At 36.2% G+C, this 22,072-nt stretch overlaps 1 protein-coding gene and 1 pseudogene across 1 annotated transcript; one reads left to right on the forward strand and one right to left on the reverse strand.

The window, feature by feature from the left end:
• Positions 2,983 to 4,869, forward strand: LOC109723846 (annotated as a pseudogene).
• LOC109724090 (protein spotted leaf 11-like) lies at positions 13,085 to 18,388 on the reverse strand. Its single transcript, XM_020252761.1, has 4 exons — positions 17,794 to 18,388; positions 15,911 to 16,027; positions 15,378 to 15,809; positions 13,085 to 14,956 (listed from the first exon to the last, which is right to left on the reverse strand). Exons 1-4 carry the CDS (start codon positions 18,157 to 18,159, stop codon positions 13,784 to 13,786), a joined length of 2,088 nt encoding a protein of 695 aa, XP_020108350.1. The 5' UTR covers positions 18,160 to 18,388; the 3' UTR covers positions 13,085 to 13,783.

Below are 22,072 nucleotides of genomic sequence, written 5' to 3' on the forward strand. Positions count from 1 at the left end.
CGGACTCCAAAAAAAAAGAAAAGAAATTTGATATTACGATAAAGATTTTTTTTTGATTGAGAGAAAAATAGCAAGCTATCCACTTTTTAAAAATTTGATACAACTAGACTTCCAACTTAGGATCTCGAATATCAACCATCAAACTTTTAACAAATCTAAAGTATTGAAATAAAAAGTTCGAAGGTAAAATACAAAAAATAATACATTCACTTACAGATTTTATAATATTTTATATATTATGATACACTGATTCGAAGGATTTCAATTGGATGGCTGATATAGTTAAAAGTTTGATATTTAATCCATTAGCATAAAAATAATTACAACCGACAAAAGTACTAATATAAAAGTAAATATCACTTAAGCTTAAATTAAAATCATACAACTTTGTANATATTTTATATATTATGATACACTGATTCGAAGGATTTCAATTGGATGGCTGATATAGTTAAAAAAAAGTGATTTAATCCATTAGCATAAAAATAATTACAACCGACAAAAGTACTAATATAAAAGTAAATATCACTTAAGCTTAAATTAAAATCATACAACTTTGTAATTGCGTAAAGCAATTTTCTTTTTCTATATATATATATATATATATATATATATGTATGATATAGTGACGTGGTGGAACAGGTCCATGCAATAGTTTACCGAGATAAGGTGCCAAAGTGTGAAACCATAAAAAGTGCACCCCATGAGAGAGCGTGGACGGAGGGGTCAGGTTTCAACGTGGTGGGGTCTCATAAATTCGGGTGGGCCCACCCGGATTGGACGCGGGAAAGGGGCGTTCCCGACCAGGAGCATCCGCTGATGGGCCCCACTCGGCCCACTTGTACCTCTTGTGGGTAAAGTGGGCTTAATTAGTATTTGGGCCTTTATTTGTTTTTAATTCCCCTACTTTTGTTTTTCCCTTTTTTTGCAATTTTTTTTTTCCAAAAACAAAATGTTATTTAATTGTAGGTCCAATCTCAAAGTTCAAAAGCCTTCTAGCTCGGTCAATGAATGAAAGTGCACAATTGATGCATGCTTCTTCCAAAATTAAATTTTTGGTTATTTTCAGGCATTTTTTTTTTATTTTTTTATTTTTCGTTAGTTAGATATCGACCGACAGAAATGCAATTTGAATTAAGCAATTTAAAGAAGCAATAAAAGTTTCTTTTATGAAATTCGCTTATTCTTTTTTAGCTGGATGTTAGAAATCGAATATTTAAATTTAAACTTATATTATGTTGGGTTGAAAGCTCAGGTCATCTTTAATGTCACGGCAACTAAAACAGAGGTAGAAATATATGGACCTAAACTATATATAGTCTACTTTGAAATAGGGCTCTCAAGTCTCAACTTTACTTCTCTATTTTAATTTATTTATAAGAAATATTTAATTACTAAATTTGATGAAATTATTGAGAAAATGAATGAAACTTTTAGCTTATCTTAACTGAAATTATACAAACCCAAAAAACTGAAAGCATCAATCATGGCATTATAATAAATGTTCCTTTTTGTGGAAAACATTATCCTTAACTTAAGCTTACGTGATGACATAAAGCTTTAATTAATTGCAAATCATTCATTTTTCCACTATGCTCTCAAATAATATGTAGCACTAATAGAATTAATATATTAATATTAATATTTTCATTATTTTGGGATCAACTGTCGTAGCAATCTGAAACATATAAATACGTGGAGAATTAAATGCAGAATTTTTTCTTGTATTCGTTTTATTTTTATTTTTAAAAAAATTTAATAGATTTTAAAACTGTAGCTCTCTTTCTCTCACAATTTTGCACTGAGAGCTACGTTGAACCCAAACAATGTTTCTCATGCATGCATGAAAATATATTTACATATTTATTGAAGTGCCCGTAAAATGAAACGAGAAAACACAAAAACAATGCATATATCACCGCGTAAAATAAAACGAAAAAAATACAAAAAACATGTGTGTATATCAACGTACGTACGTATCGCTAATTTACACTGCACGTAACCAGGTGCAATTAATCACCTTTACCGTTGGATGTTATTCTTTAGCTTGTTCTCAACATTTAATTTTAACCATTCAGTTCAGTGGAGGTGATAATAGAAATTCCACAATTCCTCCTGAAGCCCCACCATACCTTTGTTTTTAGTTTTTTTTCCCTTAAAAAAAAAAAAATCAACTTTTTATGCATGAGCAAGCACTAACCATTGCTACCAATCCTTAAAAGCTTCAGGGCTAAGGAAAACTCGATCTCATCTCTCTCTCTCTCTCTCTCTCTCTCTTCCCAGTAAATAATTGTCTACACCTTGTGTATCTGTACATCTCATGCGATGCATGCAATAAATTTTTGATGCCTGATATAATTTTTTTTTCTTTTTGAAAGATAGGTAGCATGTTACCTGTTTCGTTTATTTCATTTAGAAATAAACTTAGCTGAAAATGTGAATCAACTAGAATTCGAACTTGGGATCTCAGGTACCAACCATCAAACCTTTTGCCACTTGCGCTAGGAACGATCGGTGCCTGATATGTTAAAGTTAATATCTAATAGCATAGATATATATGATTCACAGTGTCTAAATGATATGTATAGAGCAATGTATAATAAAATGATGAGCTTTCAAAATCTTTTATCTAACAATTATATAGTTCCGCAAGTATACAGTATGTAAAGAAATGTTATTCGATTAATAAGAATTAGATGCCTAAATTATATGACTTGCTATATATTTGCCTTTTCAATGTTATAGAATGCATCCAGTGAAATTCTGATATTCAAAATCTCTGTTATAGCGTTTGCAAAAATGAGAAACAAGGTGCACCAGGTGCATGCAATAATTTTTTTCTTTTCTCTCTCTCTCTCTCTCTCTCTCTCTCTCTCTCTCTCTCTCTCTCTCTCTCAAATGTTCTATCATTCCTGGCACTAAATTAAAATATAAAAGCCTCCATACAAGAAAGGAGATAAATTCCTGCTTTTCCTACCCTTCTCTCTCTCTCTCTCTCTCTCTCTCTCTCTCTCTCTCTCTTTATCCATCTCTCTTTCTCTACCTTCTTCTCTCCTGCAACTCCTTGTGGATGTGATTCTCCACCATCTCTAAGAGGCCATCAACCTTTTGCAAAAAAAGAAAGGGAAAAGAAAAAACCCACTAAAGAAAAAAAAAAGGAAAAGAAGCAAATCCCACCATGGTTTTTCCATCCATTCCTGTCTATCTAGATCCACCTAACTGGAACCAGCAGGTTAGAGGATTACTCATCCTCATCTTCTCCCCTTCAATTCTTAATTTCTCTTTTCATTCAATATAACTTCTTCATGTAAAAACTAAAAGCACCCCCCTCAAAAAAAAAAAAGAAAAAGAAAAAAAAACATAATATTCTCACCCTATTCTCCATGTTCTCCTCTTGAATATACCCCCTATAATTCTCTTTTTCTCATCTCTTTTGCATCGATCCTTTAATATTGTCTTCTTCTTCCTCTTCATCTTTTTCTTATCTGATTTGAACAGCTGCAAGCTCATCATATTCAACCAGGGAGTAGCGCCATAGGCGGCGGCGGAAACGGGCCCCCTCCTCCACTCCCCCTCGGGGCGGCCGCTGCACCACGCCCAGAAGCCCAGCCTATGTCGGGCGCGTCCCGACCTGGCTCGATGTCGGAGCGCGCCCGGCTCGCGAAGGTCCCCCAGCCGGAGCAGGCCCTCAAGTGCCCGCGCTGCGACTCTGCCAACACCAAGTTCTGCTACTACAACAACTACTCCCTCACGCAGCCGCGCCACTTCTGCAAGACCTGCCGACGCTACTGGACGCGTGGCGGCGCCCTCCGCAACGTCCCCGTCGGCGGCGGCTNGTCGCCGTCACAGCCATGACCGACCGCCACCCTGCAGGCGCTTCATCTTCGGCGGCATCATCGACTGCCACGTCAGTGGTGGGCATGGCGGGTGCAATACCCTCCAATATTTGCCTCCCACACCAGCTCCCTTTTATGTCCTCGCTGCACCATCCTATGGCGGGGCCGGACTACGGTGCACCGAATCTAGGGCTAACTTTCCCCGCGATCCAACACATGGAGGGGATAGATTATCACGTCGGCGGCGGCAGCATCGGTTTTGATCAGTGGAGGGTGCAGCAGCAGATGCATCAGTTTCCGTTTATTGGCGGTTTGGAGCCGCCACCGCCGCCTACTGCTTCGGCGGCGGCCACGGGGATGTTCCATTTAGACTTAGAAAGCGGCAGCGGAGTCGAAGGGGGAGGATTTGCCAGGCAGGTGGCGGCGGCGAAGGTCTTGGGATCGGGGATCATCACAAATCTGGCGTCAGTGAAGATGGAGGAGAATCAACGAGCAGGGCTAAACTTGCCGAGGCAGTTCATGGGTGCCGCCGGGCGGAACGATAGTAGTATTTGGGGCGGCGGAATTGGCGGAGGCGGCAGCAGCAACAGCAACGCAGACGGCGGTGTCGGTGGCAGTGGCAGTGGCAGCGGGGGATGGGCTGCGGATCTCACAGGTTTCAACTCTTCTTCAACTGGAAATCTCTTGTAGCTCTATCGTTCCTTTCTTGATCATAAATATAACTTAATTTAGTTATACCTCGGAAGCTTAATTTTTGTGATGGCTTCAAAAGAAGGAACAAGAGTTAAAGAACAAGGAGATGTTGATTGCTTTTTCCTGCAGCTAGCTAGCTACCTGAAAGGCTATCAAATACTACTTCCAAATGGTGGGGTGACATTTCTTTTAGCAATTGGTTGGGTTTAGGGGTGATAGTTAGGGTTCTATGTGTCTTCTAATTATCTGTACTGCGCTTAATACTTTATGTCTTTTATTTGTATGTTTATTTACAGCATGGTAATCGAAACTAAGTGCATGGCTTCCTATCTGACATGAATATTACTTCTTCTTTTTTTTTTCTGAACATGTAAGGAACAATGTGTTTTAGCCTATCTTTAAAAAAAGAAAAAAAGGGAAAAAGATCTTCTCGTCTAATTTTCTTGGATTGCTTTTTTTCATTTTTTTTTTTAGTGTTGCAATATAATTATGTGCTAGCCGGCGCGGATGGAACTAGATCTTTAAGTGAAGTGATTAGTATCAATAGCTATTAGAAAAATTGTAATCTAACAACATCAATAATCCTTTACTGTACATGTAGATGCGCTTACAGTTGTGTATCTCCAGGATGTGGGTGTTTTAGCATCGAGAATGAAGTTTGTAGCCATGCATGTTTGATATACGGTATGCATGAATGGATTTGTTACATGAGCTAAGGAGATTGAAATGCGATAGAAAAATGTTGCTGCTATATAATTTCAGGCTTATATGAAATGCTCTTTTGTTTTTTGACTTAAATTAAGAAAGGTATTATGTCTACAATTTTAAGTAGAATTAGAGGTTTTGTTTTACTGGTCTACGTACTTGTATCAGCTTAATTCTCCCACAACTCATGAACAATTAGTGTATTGTTGACCTTTGACGCAAGCAATCAATTTTGTTGAGAAATTAGGAGATCCTATATATAATTAGTACTTAAGCCTACATTTATGTATAGCATTTATTTTTCTACGTACGTATAGAAGAAAATATCTTGCATGTTTCATTGTGAAGTGACAAGATTCTGTAGAAGCATTATTTGGTTATGATTGGAATTTTTAGATTCTTCCTTGAAGTAGTTGGAAGTAAGAATACATAGCGGAGCCTTTATTTCATGCTCTTCTTGCCCCTACGAAGTTTCGGAAGTACTTCTATTTCTTCTAAGTATTTAATTTCTTTGGATCGCAACCACGTGCTTCAAAATTTGGAAGGTGATGCTACTAAATAACTGTTTGGCCTCTACTAAACCCTAATCAAAATTTAAATTTAAAATACTTAATTAACGCAAGATTAATATTGCAGACTCATACTTATATCGGTGACCTGCAGTGCAATGCTCCAATTTGAGCCCTTTTTTCTGTTCTTTGTGTACAGTGTTCAGATTAAAGCCCTCATGTGGTATGTTTCTCATCTTTTAAGAGATTGCTTTATAGAACTACTTTTGACCAACATTCTATGCATGCATGTATGGATGTATGTATGTATGTATGCATGCATGCACTCATGATAATTTTTGCCATCAATTAATCTTCTATGCTCTAGAAGGCCCTCGCCATTAATGTCTATGCTTTCATGCATGCTTTCCCATGCAATTCGCATGCTTAAGAAGGTAAAGTTTTGTTCCTTTGTCGTGCTTGTAAGTTATGATGAATTTAAGCAATTGTTTTTTTTTTTTTTTTTTTGAGAGATAAGTAGCATGATACCCGCTTCGTTTATTTCATTTAAAAATAAACTTAGCTGGAAATGTGAATCAACTAGGATTCGAATTTGAGTCTCGGGTACCAACCACCAAACCCTTTGACACTTGTTCTAGGGATGGTCGGTAATTTAAGCAATTGTTATTAAGAGCTTTTGAGGGATCAGGTAGCTTTGCTGTTCAGAGTTCTAGATCCTAAATACAACTATTATCATGTCCTACTATGAGAGAGAAATTTCTGTTATAGTTCCTTTAATTTTCATTGTCGTAGTACAGTTAATTTGTTACTTAAAAGATCGATTTTACATAAACTAGCTTAGGAAAAAAAATCTTAACAATTGCACTCATGTGCATATATAATGGAGATCAAGTAAATCATGCCAACTTAAAGGACGAGTAATGGAAGAAACAAAAATATAAAAATTTATGCCGTGAAATTAATGACAAATGTGGGGTTTTGAACTTAGGATGGGCTCAAAAGTACCAGCTCAGAGACTGTTACTAAAAAATCGTTCTTGTACGAAAAAACTCAGGAATAGTCTCAACTCATTTATCGTGCACATTGATTTATTTTTGGATTTGTACCATCATAATTTTGTCCCATGTTCTCTTTTACGATATCTTTAACCATTGTTAGCTTACATAGTCAGTTTCTCTCTGAAAAAAGAAACTTACATATATAGTACATGTTCAACACTTTAATCTCATGTTCCACAGAGCTACTTGGTTTCATTGTGCTAGAAATTAAGCATAGATGCATGCATGCATGCATGCATGTGCATCCATGGACCCATAAACATCCACGCTCACACTGACAACACACACACACACACACACACAAAAACAGTACTCAGAGACACCCACTTTATTTGCGCAGTGAGCTGTTGGATTTGATTCGGGCTATGCCTCGACTTCAACAAATCTCTCTCTCCCTTTCTTTTTCTCTTTAATCAGACCCATCATATATGTAGACTCCAATTGTATACACTTAAGTCTAAAGAGATCTCAGTTAAGTCTTAAGATATATATAGAGGTAAAAGAAGCCAAGAATATCTCACTAAAACCCATGCAACCACAAAGAATTCGTTACATTAAAAAACCGTATAGAAGAGCCGCACATGCACTGAATCACATATGTAGAGAGAGAGAGAGAGAGAGAGAGAGAGAGAGAGAGAGAGAGAGAGAGAGAGAGAGAGAGTGAGTGAGTAAAGAAGAAAATCCTATATATAGAAAAGTAAAGGGAAGGAAAGGGTGTGTAGGACTACATATGTTGATGGGTCCATGTCTCAGGGAATCTGAGTTTTCGTCCGCTTTCCCGAGGACCAAGGATATATGCAGTAGCCTCTCCTCTCCCTCTCCCTCTCCCTCGCCCTCTCCCTCTGAGAGAGATTAAGAGAGAGAGAGAGAGAGCAAAGGAATAAAGGCACCCTACTCATGTGTGAATATAAAAGGAAAAATATAAAAGGGAGCAAGGAAACCTCCATGGGTTTTCTATATGTTTATAAAAAAAGAAGGTGATCGATGGTAGAAACTTGATGATAAGAGAAATAAAAAAATAATGAAGAAATAGTGTGTGTGTGTGTGTGTGTGTGTGTGTGTGTTTGTCGTGTGTTGCACTGCTGTGTGCTGTATGCGTGTGTGAGTGAGAGTGACAGAGAGAGAAGAGAGCGCAAAGGGATAAAAATAAGTAAAGAGAAAAAAAAAAATTAAAGGGTTGTATGAAAACTTATTTCATTCTCATGTCATTAATTATAGTATTATTTACTGTTCTTTTTGTTTAATGAATAATGCATGGTAGAGACTGAGCCTTCAAATTTATTTTAATGGTTCTTCTTTCATTTGAAATGGATTCTTAATTAGGCTCTTAATTAGTTAGCTAGCTCGTGCTATTCTATATCTTTTTTCTTCTTTTTTGTTTTTTTTTTTTCCTTTTTTTTTTTTTTTTCCTGAAGTACATTGTTGCTTGTAGTGTTTGTTGTGTGCGTGCGCGCATGAGATGTATGGTTCTTCTACCTAGTAGCTAGGTTAGCTGAGGAGGGGGACAGCTTTTGCTTTTATGAGTTGGCTCTCCTCTCTTTGTAGAAACAGGAGAGAGAGAGAGAGAGAGAGAGAGTTATTGGCTGGACTTGGTTCACCACATAAACCTTTACTCTTAATTAAACTCAAACTTGAGTGTTCAAAAAATTGATTGGATAGTTCATATATTTTAAGAAAAAAAATTCTTCATCATACATAATTTATTTATATTGTAAAAAAAAAAACTATATATATTCATCAAAAAGCTAAACTATTTATTATCGTATATTATATATGCATAAAAAAAATAAAATAAAAATATGTATATATTTTTTTTAGTTGTATGCACTATAAATCAGCATTAAACGGGCGTTCGAGGAGTGTTCATATCGAACACGTGCGCGTGTCCGACACAGACACGCAAGACTTATAGAAGTGTCTGTGATACGTAGGTTCAGAATTAATACCGTTTGATTTATTGAATTACTTGACGTATTACATGCCGATAAATTTCAAAACTCGGGATATTTTATATTATATATTTTTGTTTATACCTCGATAATTGAATCGTCATCAAGGTCCTTGTCCAGGCAACAACTGAAGGAAAGTAGTGCTACCTCACGTTGCCTCACATGATCTCAATCATGGCCGTAATCGTTTGTGATCTAATCTCCACCCTAAGTTAACACATACTAAGATGCTTGAGTATGTGGTTTACTATATCTTATGCTTACCGAGGAAGATCTGGTTTAATTTATTATATATAATAACAGTAATTATTATTTTATGTTGAAGCAAAAAGATATCAACCGAGCTTTAATATAACACCCAGATAATTACATTATTTAATTTATATTCCCAAACCTGTGTCCATAGACATGCATCATTCCCGAGCATAATGAGAAATTTTAATTGAGAGTACACTTTGAGGAGAATAATGAGTTGTACGGTCTACATAGCTAAGAGAATATTAGCAGTGATCACGATGCGATAATAGCCATTAATTTATTTTTTCGAGAAAAACTTAAATTAATTAAAACCAAAATTTGCACACAATTATGTGTTGGAGGAGTAGTACGTAGTATTTCTGATGCACCATGAATCCATTTTGTTAATTAGCAGGGTTTCGTCACAAGTCAACTACAACGCCATATATCGCAACTTGTGTTGACCCTGTTGACACATTAGGTAGAAATTAATCATTGCATGCACTCGGTGCATCGTGCATCGTGCATCGTGCACCCCGCACCCTTATAATTCTACTAAAAACAATTTTAAATCAGAATATATATGATTAATGAAATGCGATTCTACCTATTAGCATATTTTGAATTAGATTTTGATTTTAAAACATTGATCATCAAATATTCAATGGCCATATATATATATATATATATATATATATATATATATATATATATATATATATATATATATATATATATATATATATGCAGAGTCGGTACCTGTTCATTGAGCTATACATTGACCTGTTGACTAGGACCATTTAACGAACTAGTTGATTAATTTTTGGCTCGTTCGCGTTGGACCTATACATGTATGCAATTTTGTGCTTGTTCGCTTACCAAATGGTTGGTGGTGGCCAAATTGTCGCTTGTGCCAAAAGAAAAAGTTGGCATTAAAGTACTATTTCCGTACTATTTCCATTCTTTAAAATAGTGTTGTTCTTTTCTTTTTCTTTTTCTTTTTCTTTTTTGTATTTCTCCCTGAATTATCTGCATATTTGCATCAAAGTTTTCACGAAAAAAATGACCAATAAAAGTATGTATGATGTTGTAAAGAATATAACACTGCCTATTATGATGTCCTTAGCAATATTTATTGAAAAAATATAAGACAACAATTTCCTCAGTCCTCTGGGAACTTTTTTTAAAAAAAGAAATTAAACAATGTTATGTCCAACTACTATGATTCATTTATTCTCACAAGAATAATTCAACACGGTTTTACGTTAATATAGTTCTTCTATTTGTACACTCAAAAATAGGTGTAAATCTCATACCTCATTAATCCAAGAGTCAACTTTGTTTTATTAGTTTATGACAATTTTAGTTTTTTAATACTGAAAACTTAAATGTGGTTATTTCAACTCTTGGATAACTGAGATGTAGAAATTACACTCTACTTTTGAATGTATCATTTAAACTTTTTAATTTGATGTTACCTTTGCTTAGCTATCATTTTCGTAGACTCTATTAATGGCGTACGCCAATGGCAATTTTAAAGTAAAGCTTTAAAATCCAAGCGAATCTAATAGGTGCAAGATGTGCACAAGATTTTCCTTTTTTTAAGAAAAAAAAGTAATCGAGCTTGTCTTAAACATGTACTTTCCTGCGACAAAAATGTTCTCATAGTCAATTTATTATTTACTAATTACTATAAAGTTAAAAAGATTGAAACAAGATAACAAAACACAACGAAACTGCTGAGAATTGAAGCTAGTAACAAGCAAGGGATGGAAACTAGACCAAATAAAGCTTTGGTACTAATTGTTGTTGTTTGATTTGACGGCGGAATCTTGAAATGTTGGGTTTGATTAGGAAAAGCACTTAGAGACTTTGTAGGATAGTCCAATTAGGGTTAGTGAGGTTTCAATTTTTTATGTGAATGATGATTAATTAATTGGTTTTATCTGCCTACATCATCCCCCACTACCCAACTATGAAGCTAAGTGTAGATATATCTTTGGTTGGGTTTGTTCAAAGATGTTTCTCTCTTCCACTTGATCTATATATGTGTAAGCATGCATTTGTGATGGGGATTAATACTAAGTAATTGGCATATTCTGGGAAAAAAGTTTAATTCCTCCTTGTTGAAGAAATTTGTTTGTTAACTTGAGAAATAATTAAAATTGTGGGATTTGAAAAACTTAAAGCTTCGTGCTAGTCAGTGTGCGGATTCCCCAATGAGTTTGAGGTCTCGAAAATAGAAGTATCAGCAACTGTAACGATAATCTACTTTTATGAGAAAATTTGATAAAAAAAATGTTATAATTAATTTCTTCAAGCGGTTGTATTCAACTAGCACTTCTTAGGAAGCTACATCGGATTAAACAAGATCTAAATTTAACATACGATCGATCACTATTGCATGAATACTTTTTTTTTTTTTTCCTTTTCAGTGCAAGAACTGATTGATTTGTCCAGAAGATTAAGTTTAATTTAACACATATTTTATTTTCAACACACTAAATTGCAGAGGCAATGCTTTCAACATATGGTAACAATCTTCGTATATATTACCACCCAGTCAAAATTCTAAAGATCTTATTCATAAATCTCTGACCACTTTTACGTGAGAAAGAATAAAACCAGAGAAAAAGAGTACGTAGCCTATGAAGCATATAATATACTCTGATGCACCATCCATAATTATGAATTGTTGCTGCTCACCACCAAATCCCTGCTAAAGTCATGAGGTGCTCCAGTAGCAAATCTCTGTTCTTATCGCTACGGGAAATTCGTTTACTAATTCCTTTGTTAATAATTTTTTATTATGATTTTTTTGAAATTCAAGGCCACGAGCGATTCCTTCAAACCCCATATTTACTGTGCTAATTTGCTAAACTAAACCACGTGATTTCTCTCTCTTTTTTCTTTTTTTTTTTACAAATTAATAACGTGTTCTTGCTTATTCCTGATACAAATTAATATGACCTCTGGAATAAATAAGAACTAGGCTAATTTTGTCTTATTCTCGGGAATAAGAGAAAGAGTGCTTGCATTGTTAGACTGGAACAGCGAGAATAAATTATTTTATCTAGTTAATTGATATTTAAAATATTAAATAGATAATAATATAATAAGATAATTAATTAATTAATTATAAAAATAATTTGCTATATTAATTAATTATTTAATTATAAAATAAGTTACTATGTTAATTATATTAAATGAATGAATTAATTAGCTTGATGGGGGTGGAACATTTACGGCATCCCCGCAAGGGGTGGAAGTGGAACAACTATTCCCACCCCTTAACATATTAATAAGAATTTTACTCTTAACAAGGGCCAAATTCTAACATTGGATATCAACTTGCTCTATTCTTGTGTTAAAAAGAAGAGAATCATTGTGAGTAATATATATATTATATGTATAGATTCTCTCTTTTTCTAAGTGCAATCAATAATATATATATATATAATATGGCCTTGGACAACCAAAATGGAGCAATATTAAATATTCAACAAATTTAGCAATGGAATTGATGATTGATCCTATCCTAAAGCAAATTGGTCCCACTGATTTTTCACTAGCACTGTGGTGTGATATCCCAAAAAAGTTAGCGTCCCATATCATCTGTGCATGGGGTCCCATTTCCGTGCGTGCGTTTGTGGTGTCTTCGTATCCTCCTCCACATTACTCCTCTGCATATATGCTTCTAATCTATCCCCCTCACACACACACACACACACACACACAGAGTTTTATATAGAGAAGTAAACGAAGAGGAAGAGGAGTAGGGCATGTGGGACTCACTGTCGTGAGTTTAGCTTTTGTTGGTTATCAATGAACATGCCATCTTCGTGTGACGTGACAAAAGAGTTGTCGTTATCTTAGGGTGGAAGGTGAGGGGGTGGGCTCTTTTATTATTAAATAAATAAATGCCACATTTATTCTAATCTTAATTCATAAGAAATATTATTTTGCTGTAATACTCGGACAACAAATAAATATAACAACAGATATAAATAAAAGAATAATAGGATTTAGTGTTATCTGTTCGCGTTGTCAATTAGCTTTTGATTTTGCCAGTTTGGTGCTGAGAATTGCAGAAAAGATTTAGGAAGGATGATTAAGCGCTTAAATTGCAGAACAGAGTACAATGGAACGTGCTCGACATCAAAGGTTTCTTTAATATACAATGGGAAAAAGGACAAGTTAAATACTTAATCAAATGCATAAAATAATTATCCTAGCAAGATGATTCACCTTGCATTGCTGGGATTCTGGGAACTGAAAAGCTGCAATGTCACCTAAGAATGGAGATGATCACCGGCCAACTACACTCATTGATTAGGCATAGTATGAAAGCTTTCTCACCATCTCATGCACAAATAAATCAGCATTTCGACAGGTTCCATAACAAGTCAATCCACAATGAATAATCAACTGAAGGGAACTTTCTTCCTTTGCAACTCGCTCATTAAATACATATATTGTCATCCTGGGAAGTCTCAGATATTGTCGCGGTCTAGGCACAAGATACAGACCCTCCATAAAAATTGAGGATGCTACCTTGGATCTCGTCAAATTGTACACTAGTACATAACAAGTCGACTCTTCAAGACTCCCTCTACATTTTTCTAACCTGCACCAACCACTCTAAAAATCATTAAATTAAACTCACCAACACGGATATGGAAACAAACTTAGAACTAATGAGGAAGCCTGGCAGGCGATCTTCCACCTGCATGCCTTGTAATCAAAACCATCACACCCACTTCACTGCAACAAGCAAGCCAAAAACATCAAATACCTCATCCATCAATAAAAGCAGCAGAAGCTGGCAGCACTGAGGGATCAGCTTGTGCTTGAGCCTGAGACTGAGATTGAGCCTGAGCTTCTGCTTGGGCTTGAGCCTGCTTCTGCTGCAATAAGAACCTATTCATACGCTCGAGAAGCTGTGTTGCCTTTCTTTTCCCCCTATCTGTGCCATTCTCAGCTAATTCCTCCAGCAAAGAAACAATGCCCCGCTCCTGTGCTTCAGCTAGATGCAGGTGCTGCTGCTCCCCATTACACAGATGCACCAAAACAGCTGCTGCGTTTTCTTTGTTCCTTGGAGACCCACTCCTTATCACTTCAACTAGAATAGGGACAGCTTGAGCAGCCCCGATAGCAGCTTTTCCCTCAGGGTGGCTGGATAAGATAGCCAGGATAGCCAGTGCCTCATCCACCATCCCGGCTCCTGGCTCCGATAAAAGATCCATTAGTATTGGGATAATACCAGCTCTCACGGCTTTTCCCTTGTTACCCTGATATATACATAGGTTGAATAGTGCAGTTGCAGCATCCTTTTTGCCTCTTTGACTGCCATTACTTAGTAACGAGACAAGAGGAGGTATTGCCCCAGAAGTCCCGATGGTTACCTTGTTCTCGTCTACCACAGATAAGCTAAATAGGGTAGCGGCTGCATTCTCCCGTGCTTCCATGCTGCCCCTCTTTAGTACGTGAACTATTCCGAGTACTGCCCCAGATATGATAATCCGCCCCTTATTCTCCTCACAGATGGATAAGTTAAGCAACGCAGTGACAGCATGCTCTTGGGTGCGTACATCGAGTGTGCACAAAAGGCTCACTAGAAGTGGTATGGCGCCAGCCTCGGCTATACAAATACGGTTGTCATTATTTCTCTTGGCAAGAAGGCGGAGCTCACCGGCAGCTAAACGTTGGTCTTCGATATTTTGGGATGATAGTTTTTGCAGGAGGTCGATAATTTTAGCATGCTCAGTACACGTGCAAGCAGAGGGGGGCTTGTTAGGCTGGAGGGAACGCTTAGGAGGGTCAATGCCGTTTGCCTCGCACCACTGAGCTATAAGGCTCCGAAGGACATAATTTGGGGTCAGAGATGTATTAGAAAGCTTTTGCTGTGTTTTTGGGCACGTGAGGTGTCCAGCCTGCAGCCATTTCTCGATGCATCCTCTCTCATAGGTCTGCAAATGTATTAGTATTTAAGATTATTGAAACCTTCAATTTGCATGCAATGCTGCATGTACAGGGACTTCTACATGTATACATACATATATCCCGGCAAAAATCATCTATGTACATATATAGCAATGTCAAGTCTGAATTTTGCAGACTCCAGGGGAAGTACAACAACTGACAAAAATACCCTTAAGATGGGGAGTCATCCAATTCATAACGAAAATTTGGTCTTACACTAGAAGAAGTTTTGCCAAAGAGGGGCATTTCTTTATGTAGATGGGGATATATGTAAGATACTAACTTTTTGAAGGGCATATATGAAAATTCAAATTACACAGGAATATTAAGTAGATAGATAATCTTGTGAGCATATATATGCAAATATTTCTGTATTAAAAACTGTAAAAATAAGTAGGGATCAAAGACCTGTCCGGTGGCAACAATAACTGGATCTTTCATCAAATCTAACGAAATTGGGCAGCGAAAATCATCTGGAATTCTGGGAGCTTCTGACTTCCCATTGGGGGAAAAAGCATTCAGTTTTGCTGGCGGACCCATTTCAGGATCTTGTGTCTGCATGAAATCCTTAAACTTTTTCAATAGCATCGCCATCTTCTCAATAACATTGCCAGGATCTCCACCACTAGCTATGACCATCTCGTGCAATGCTAGGGATTCTTGTTTGAGGTCAGATATTGTTAGTAGTTGCAACTTTTCAGCTAACCTTCTAAGAATAGCAGCGTCAACATCTGACTCTGTGCTCTTATTATGTACAAACAAAAGATCGTTGTAGAGCTCAGCATCAGATGTATCCTCCCGCTCTTTGGCCCTTCTGAACTGAGCATGCACAAGCTCAACCTGTGAAAGATCATTTTTTTTATTTCAATAATTACTGTACTAAAAAAAAAGAAGAAGAGTATATGCCTTTATGGTTAGTACTTCAGAATGTTTTCTTATACCTGCTCCCTAACTTCATCCGATATGTCAAGTTCCTCAAAGGAAATTCCAGCCAGAGCTTGCTCAAGTTTAGAGGTGATTTCCTGGAACTTCTTCATTATTCTATCCATCTCCAAAACCTGAAAGGATAAAGGCAGGTATGAGAAAGTATGCTATGACAAGAGACAAGCAAGCAATAATACTGTTTTATCCAAAAATAATTGAATTCCGCATTCTCAAGTCCAATAAAAAGCTGTGGCTCCTAGCCAAGAAGATGTATGATAATCATGGTGTGGATATAAACATATCTGTTCTACCTTAAACGGCTGGCAGAGCAGGCGGCATTATTCAGCCCTCAAGAAGGCAGTCACAGCCTCATGAATTCAAATGTCCGTACTTGAGCTTTATAGAGGTGAATCCCCTCTTTAGGCTTTGGGGCCCTAGCGGCCCTCCTCATGTAAAAACAAAAATATATAGAGTCCAAATTTACGAAGATAACGTCAAATTCTCAAATACTTGATATGTTGACCATCAATCAAGTAGATATGAGATATTTTATTAGTCGAAAAACACAGATTTCATGACAAATAGTATATCACTTGTACATTTCCTTTCTTTTGTACAAAAATCACTCATTCCAAAGTACAATAGACTTTGAAAGGTATAGCTGGCGCCTAACACCAATTTATAATAGTTATACTTGTTTAAGCTATTACGTATTTCTCAATACCTAACATATACACAAGCAAGTAAAGATAATAAATTTCTTGAGCTGACCTAGCAGCTCCTTGAATTTAAGCCACTAAATTCTAAACATGAAAATTCAAGCATTTTGCCAGCAGGTCATGGCAGTTCAATCTCTGATAAAGTTACAACTAAATTATGTGTGGATGCATTCTACACGCTGGCGATGTTGCAATAGTTTCTGTATCGATACAATCATTCCCCAAGTAAAGAGGAGAAGAGAATTCATCATTCAGCCAGCAGCAATAATAAATTTTTGATTAAGGCATCTAATTGACTCGTGCAACGATATATAGATAGGTCAACTGCAATTTGCAGTACTGATTCCCTATCTAAATTTAAGATAGAAAGAGTGGTTGAAGAAATCAGATAAAACAAGGTGGACGAATTAAGTTCAAGGAGAACCCTTTGGTGTTCAACTAATCAACTAGAAATGTCCAATTTGAATGGAGAAAATTGAGCTAAGCTTATTAGAACTTGATCTTATTAACTTTCTTAAAGCAAGTCAGGCAACATATACCAGAAATGTGTACTCCCATATTACTAGTAAACTGATTACAACCTTCATTGAGTACCACAAGTCTTGAATAAATTACAAACTAACGAAGTGGTTAAACCAGGACACTAATAGAAAAATATAAGATCTTTTAGTAGAAAATTATCTACCAAAATCCAACCAACCTTGGATAGTAACAGATTAGGAAAATCTCCTTTCTTTGTGGAGGAGGATGAACTTTACAAAATTTAATGATCCCAATTTCTAAACAACTTCGCCATAGACATAGCAAAGAAAGCCAGTTTTCATACCGTGCCCGCAAGTTTTGATACAGAATTTTACCCTGTACTGAATGATTAACACTCTCGTTTCCATTTTCAGAACTACTTTCGCATCATGAAAAAGATTGCAAGCGAGTAAAGATATAAACTTTCACCCCAAATTACGCTGACATCATTGCAAAATGCAAAATTAAAGTTAAATGGAACAAAATAATATCTCAGGGTGTTTTGAAACACTCTAATCAACAAGAACTAGACAGGGGGAAAAAAAAGTTAATTTAAACAATTATCGACTAGATCAACAGTACAGACAAAATTATGCTAAAGGGAAAGAGGATCAAAAGAAGAAGAAGCCACATTTCGCAGGAATCAAAGCAGAACATACCAGGAAGATCTTGCTCCCTTCGTTCCCCAAGCGGAGGAGCTCCTTGGCCGAATCCAGCGCCTCTCTGAGCCTCGCTAGGGTTTCGATCGCCTTCGCCGGGATCGGAGCCTTACTCTCCTTCAACTCCTCGAGCATCGGCGCCAGCAACTTGATCCGCCGCGACAGGTTACAAAACAGCTTCCTATACGCATTCCTAAACTCCGACATCGCCGAGATCTCCTCCACCGTCTCGACCATCCCCTGCACCACCGCATCGGCGCCCTCCTCCGCCTCCGCCGCCTGAATCGGCGGTGCCACCGCCTCCGCTTCCGCTTCCGCCTCCGCCTCCACCGCCGATCCCGCTCCTCCCTTCGCCTCCTCCTCCATCGAAGAAGAGGATCGTACTATACTCTACTCCACCGAGTGATCCGAGTACCTAGAGAAGAAGAGAGGGATTTGGGGTTGGGTAGGTAAATTTGGCTTCCGAATCTGGAGACTTCGTCGGGGGCAAATCACTGCCACAAATGACGGGGAATTGGCGATTTAGATAGCCAGCGATTGGGAGAAGAGAGCGAGCGAGCGAGAGAGCGAGAGAGATTGAGAAAGAGAGAGGAGGACAAAATCCCACTAGTAGTAGTTGGTTTTTTTATTAAAAAATAAAAAAAAAATCTGGAAAAAAAAAATTGCACAAAGCATTTCTCAAGAATTTTTTTTTATAAATAATCCTATCAATTTTTATAATTATAAAAATAATTTTTTTAAAAAAATAATTATAAAAAAAAACCTCTAAATACGGTAAATGATTCACCGCATTCATAACTCTTCTTTACAAGTAGAAAAAGAATAAAACCTGTAAACCATTCACCGCTTTTATCATCGTAGAAATATAAAAAAAATTGAAAAAAAGAAAGAAAGCGGTGAACCATTCACCGTTTTTATAGGACCATATTTACAAATAAAAATTTAACGGGTCTATTTTTAGAATAAAATTTTAGGAAAGAACTATTGCACTAAAAAACCCATTTCTCAACCTTAGCTCTTCTGTTATAAATAGACCTATAACCTTTCAGTTTAAATCTTTTTTATAATTTTATTCAATAATTAAATATTTTTTGTAATATATATGCCATAATTATTATACTTTTACGAGTATATTGATCATTTATGCTTATAAATTTTTGACCGTTGGATTAAAAGACGTACAGTTAGAATAATAATGATCTCCCGAAATTGAGTGGACGGTTGTTTGAATAATATGATCAAAGGGGCTAGATCTAACGGTCGAAAACTTATATAAATACAAAGATGATCTACATACACATAAAGTGCGTGTTTGGTTTGCGTCTTTTTCACCCTAGAATCGGAATCGGAATAGGTAAATCCGTTTGTGGGTGCTTGGTACGCTGAAGTCCCATTCCAATTCTGATTTTCGAGTGGAATAAAAATCTCCCAATCACCTCTTTTTTTAATCCGGCCTAGGATGCCAGATTGAAAGTTGAATCCGTACGGAATGAATATTTATTCGGATTAAATTTATTTTTCAACTTTTTTTAATTAAAATATGAGTCTAAATTTAGAAATTAAATTTATAATTTTAAATTTTTAATTTGAATTTGAATTAAAAATTAAAATTTAATCAAGTATTTCGAATTTAACTTATGAATTTGAATTTAAATTAAATTTTAATTTATATAAAATTTTATTCAAATTTTATTTAAAACTTAAATTAAATTTATGGATTCAAATTAAAATTTAAATTATATTTAGTTTTATATTTTGAATTATCTATTCAACTTCAAAACTTGATTTTTTTTTTTAAAAAAATCTAAAATTTTGACATTATTTTAAAATTTTGATGTTAATTTTTAACTTGAATTTAAATTAATATATTATAAAGATAAAGTTAGTATATTAATTTGATTATATTTTTTATATTTACCTGAATCAAACACCGCCAATAGGAATTATTTATTCCCATTCCGATTCAGGTGACGAACCAAATAGAATTAGATAATAAGTAATTCCGATTTCGATTCCAGCTTATTTGGATTCTAATTCTGATTCTGACTTCTAACCAAACAAGCCCAAAGAATATAATAGCCAGACAGAGACTCATACTTTATCTGTTCGCTAAAACACTTGATTTTTATTATTTAGATAAACCTACATACAATTAAAAAACTATTTTATAGAAAAAAAAAACTAATATTTTTAAAATTATAGAGACTAAAGTGGTGCAGTTATGACTAAATAGACACATTAAATTCTAATTTTTTTAATTTAAAATTAGATAAATGGGACCTTAGAGGAGAGCCGTGTGGGGATGGAAAGCTTATTATTATTATTATTATCTCATCGCGTGTACAGCGGAGCCTGGAGAGAGAGAGCTGGTGACAAAAGGGGTTTTAGGTTGTCCCGTGTGCGCCTTTTCAATGCATTATTTAGTTTACATAATTAAATGACAAAAGGGATGTGTTCCTAACTCGGAGACTACTCGATAACTCGATTGGAGAATTGTAGAAGATGACAAGGACTTTGCAAGATGTAATTCGTTGGTTAATTTAGGCCATGTTTCCATACATACATCTCGTAGCGAATTCCTATCCACACGCTCTTAGATCACAACTGCAATAATTTTTTTTTTTTGGCTGCTTATAAGTTAATGCTGAATGGTTTATTTCGACGTTCGCATATAATCTTAAAATCTCAAGGTTATGACTGGTGCGAGAAGATCGTCCAAGTATAAGATAGATATAGTTCCTTGCATTGCGGCAATTGAACTAGTCAAACAACTTAACTTTTATTTTGCCGTGAATGTACGGTAGAGGCATGTTAAAGGCTCTCAGACCAAGCATTGGTTCTTGGTTGGCGAAAAAGCATAAAACAAATATCATTTTCATAAATATTTTTGTATGATTTTTGGGCAATTTTGGTATCTACATATACATAGTGGGATATTATGTTGGCTTAAATGGGCCAGCATTCTGCCCTGTAGCGGGAGGCCATGTGGGCCGAGTCATGTTCGAAATGGCGTGAGGCTGGATTAGGCCGAGTCATATTCGAAGTGGCGTGAGGCCAGGTGGGCCGAATCACAATCGAGATCCGTGGACGCTGTTTCTGTACGCTTTAAGTGAATTAGTTGCGTATTTCTAACAGTTCGAGCTTTTGGGATTAATGGTTAGCGCCAACGATCCGACAAGTGGTATCAGAGTCAGAGGTCACGGGTTCGCAAATGTGTGCAGGTGCTGGAGGGGGGATTGTTGGCTTAAATGGGCTAGCATCCTGCCCTGTGGCGGAGGGCCATGTGGGCCGAGTCATGTTCGAAATGGTGTGAGGCTGGGTTGGGCCGAGTCATATTCGAAGTGGCGTGAGCCCAGGTGGACCGAGTCACAATCGAGACCCGTGGGCGCTATTTCTGTATGCTTTAAGTGAATTGATTGTGTATTTCTAACAGTTCGAGCTTTTGGGATTAATGGTTGGCGCCAACGATCCGACATATTACTCATCTGCAAATAGCACTATATATGAATAGTGTCTCCCTCTAGAAAACAAAATGGGTACATGGAGTGTTTGAAATCCCCTGCAAATAGTTGTGACAAGCTAAATTATGCTGATCATGATTAAGCGGTGATTATAATATTGCCTCAAATTTTTTTTTTACCGTGCAAGGACTGCTTTTATACCTACCTTGTGGATCACTGCAGGAGAAAGACTCACTTTGCTTAAGATAATAATACTATGTTATCGAGTAGGGCTACTATACTCTTATGAGTATTGAAGCTTTCGTATTCATAAGTTGTTTTCGATAATTGAGCTTCCGAATTAACGATCCACTTCCTTAAAAATGATCTAGAGTATTTGAAACTTATAGAAAATAAATTTCGTAAATTTTTAAAATCATAATAAAATCCATCAAGCGGGCATAAAATGAACGGTCAAAATCGAACGACGTCCAAAAAAAATGCATGATCGGATCCTTCAATTTAAGATCAGAGATATTGATCTTTATCTAGACAGTGAATAAAATTTTCTATCAAAAATTCAACCAATTCCGATTCTTTTACACCGTTAAACTAGCAAGTAACCCATACCGACTGTTAAAAATTATCAATTTTATGACCTTTTGATCGTAAGGTAAATAATGTCGAAAAATTATAAAATTTGATTTCTAAAAGTTTTAAATGCTGTAGATAGCGTTTAACGCTATGGATTGTCGATTCGAAAGCTCTATAATCAAAAACGACTTATGAGTACGATGGCGATCGTACTCATAAGAGTATAGTAGCCGAACTCCTATGTT

This window comes from Ananas comosus, linkage group 18, assembly GCF_001540865.1.
Source record: "Ananas comosus cultivar F153 linkage group 18, ASM154086v1, whole genome shotgun sequence".
Lineage (NCBI taxonomy): Eukaryota > Viridiplantae > Streptophyta > Magnoliopsida > Poales > Bromeliaceae > Ananas > Ananas comosus.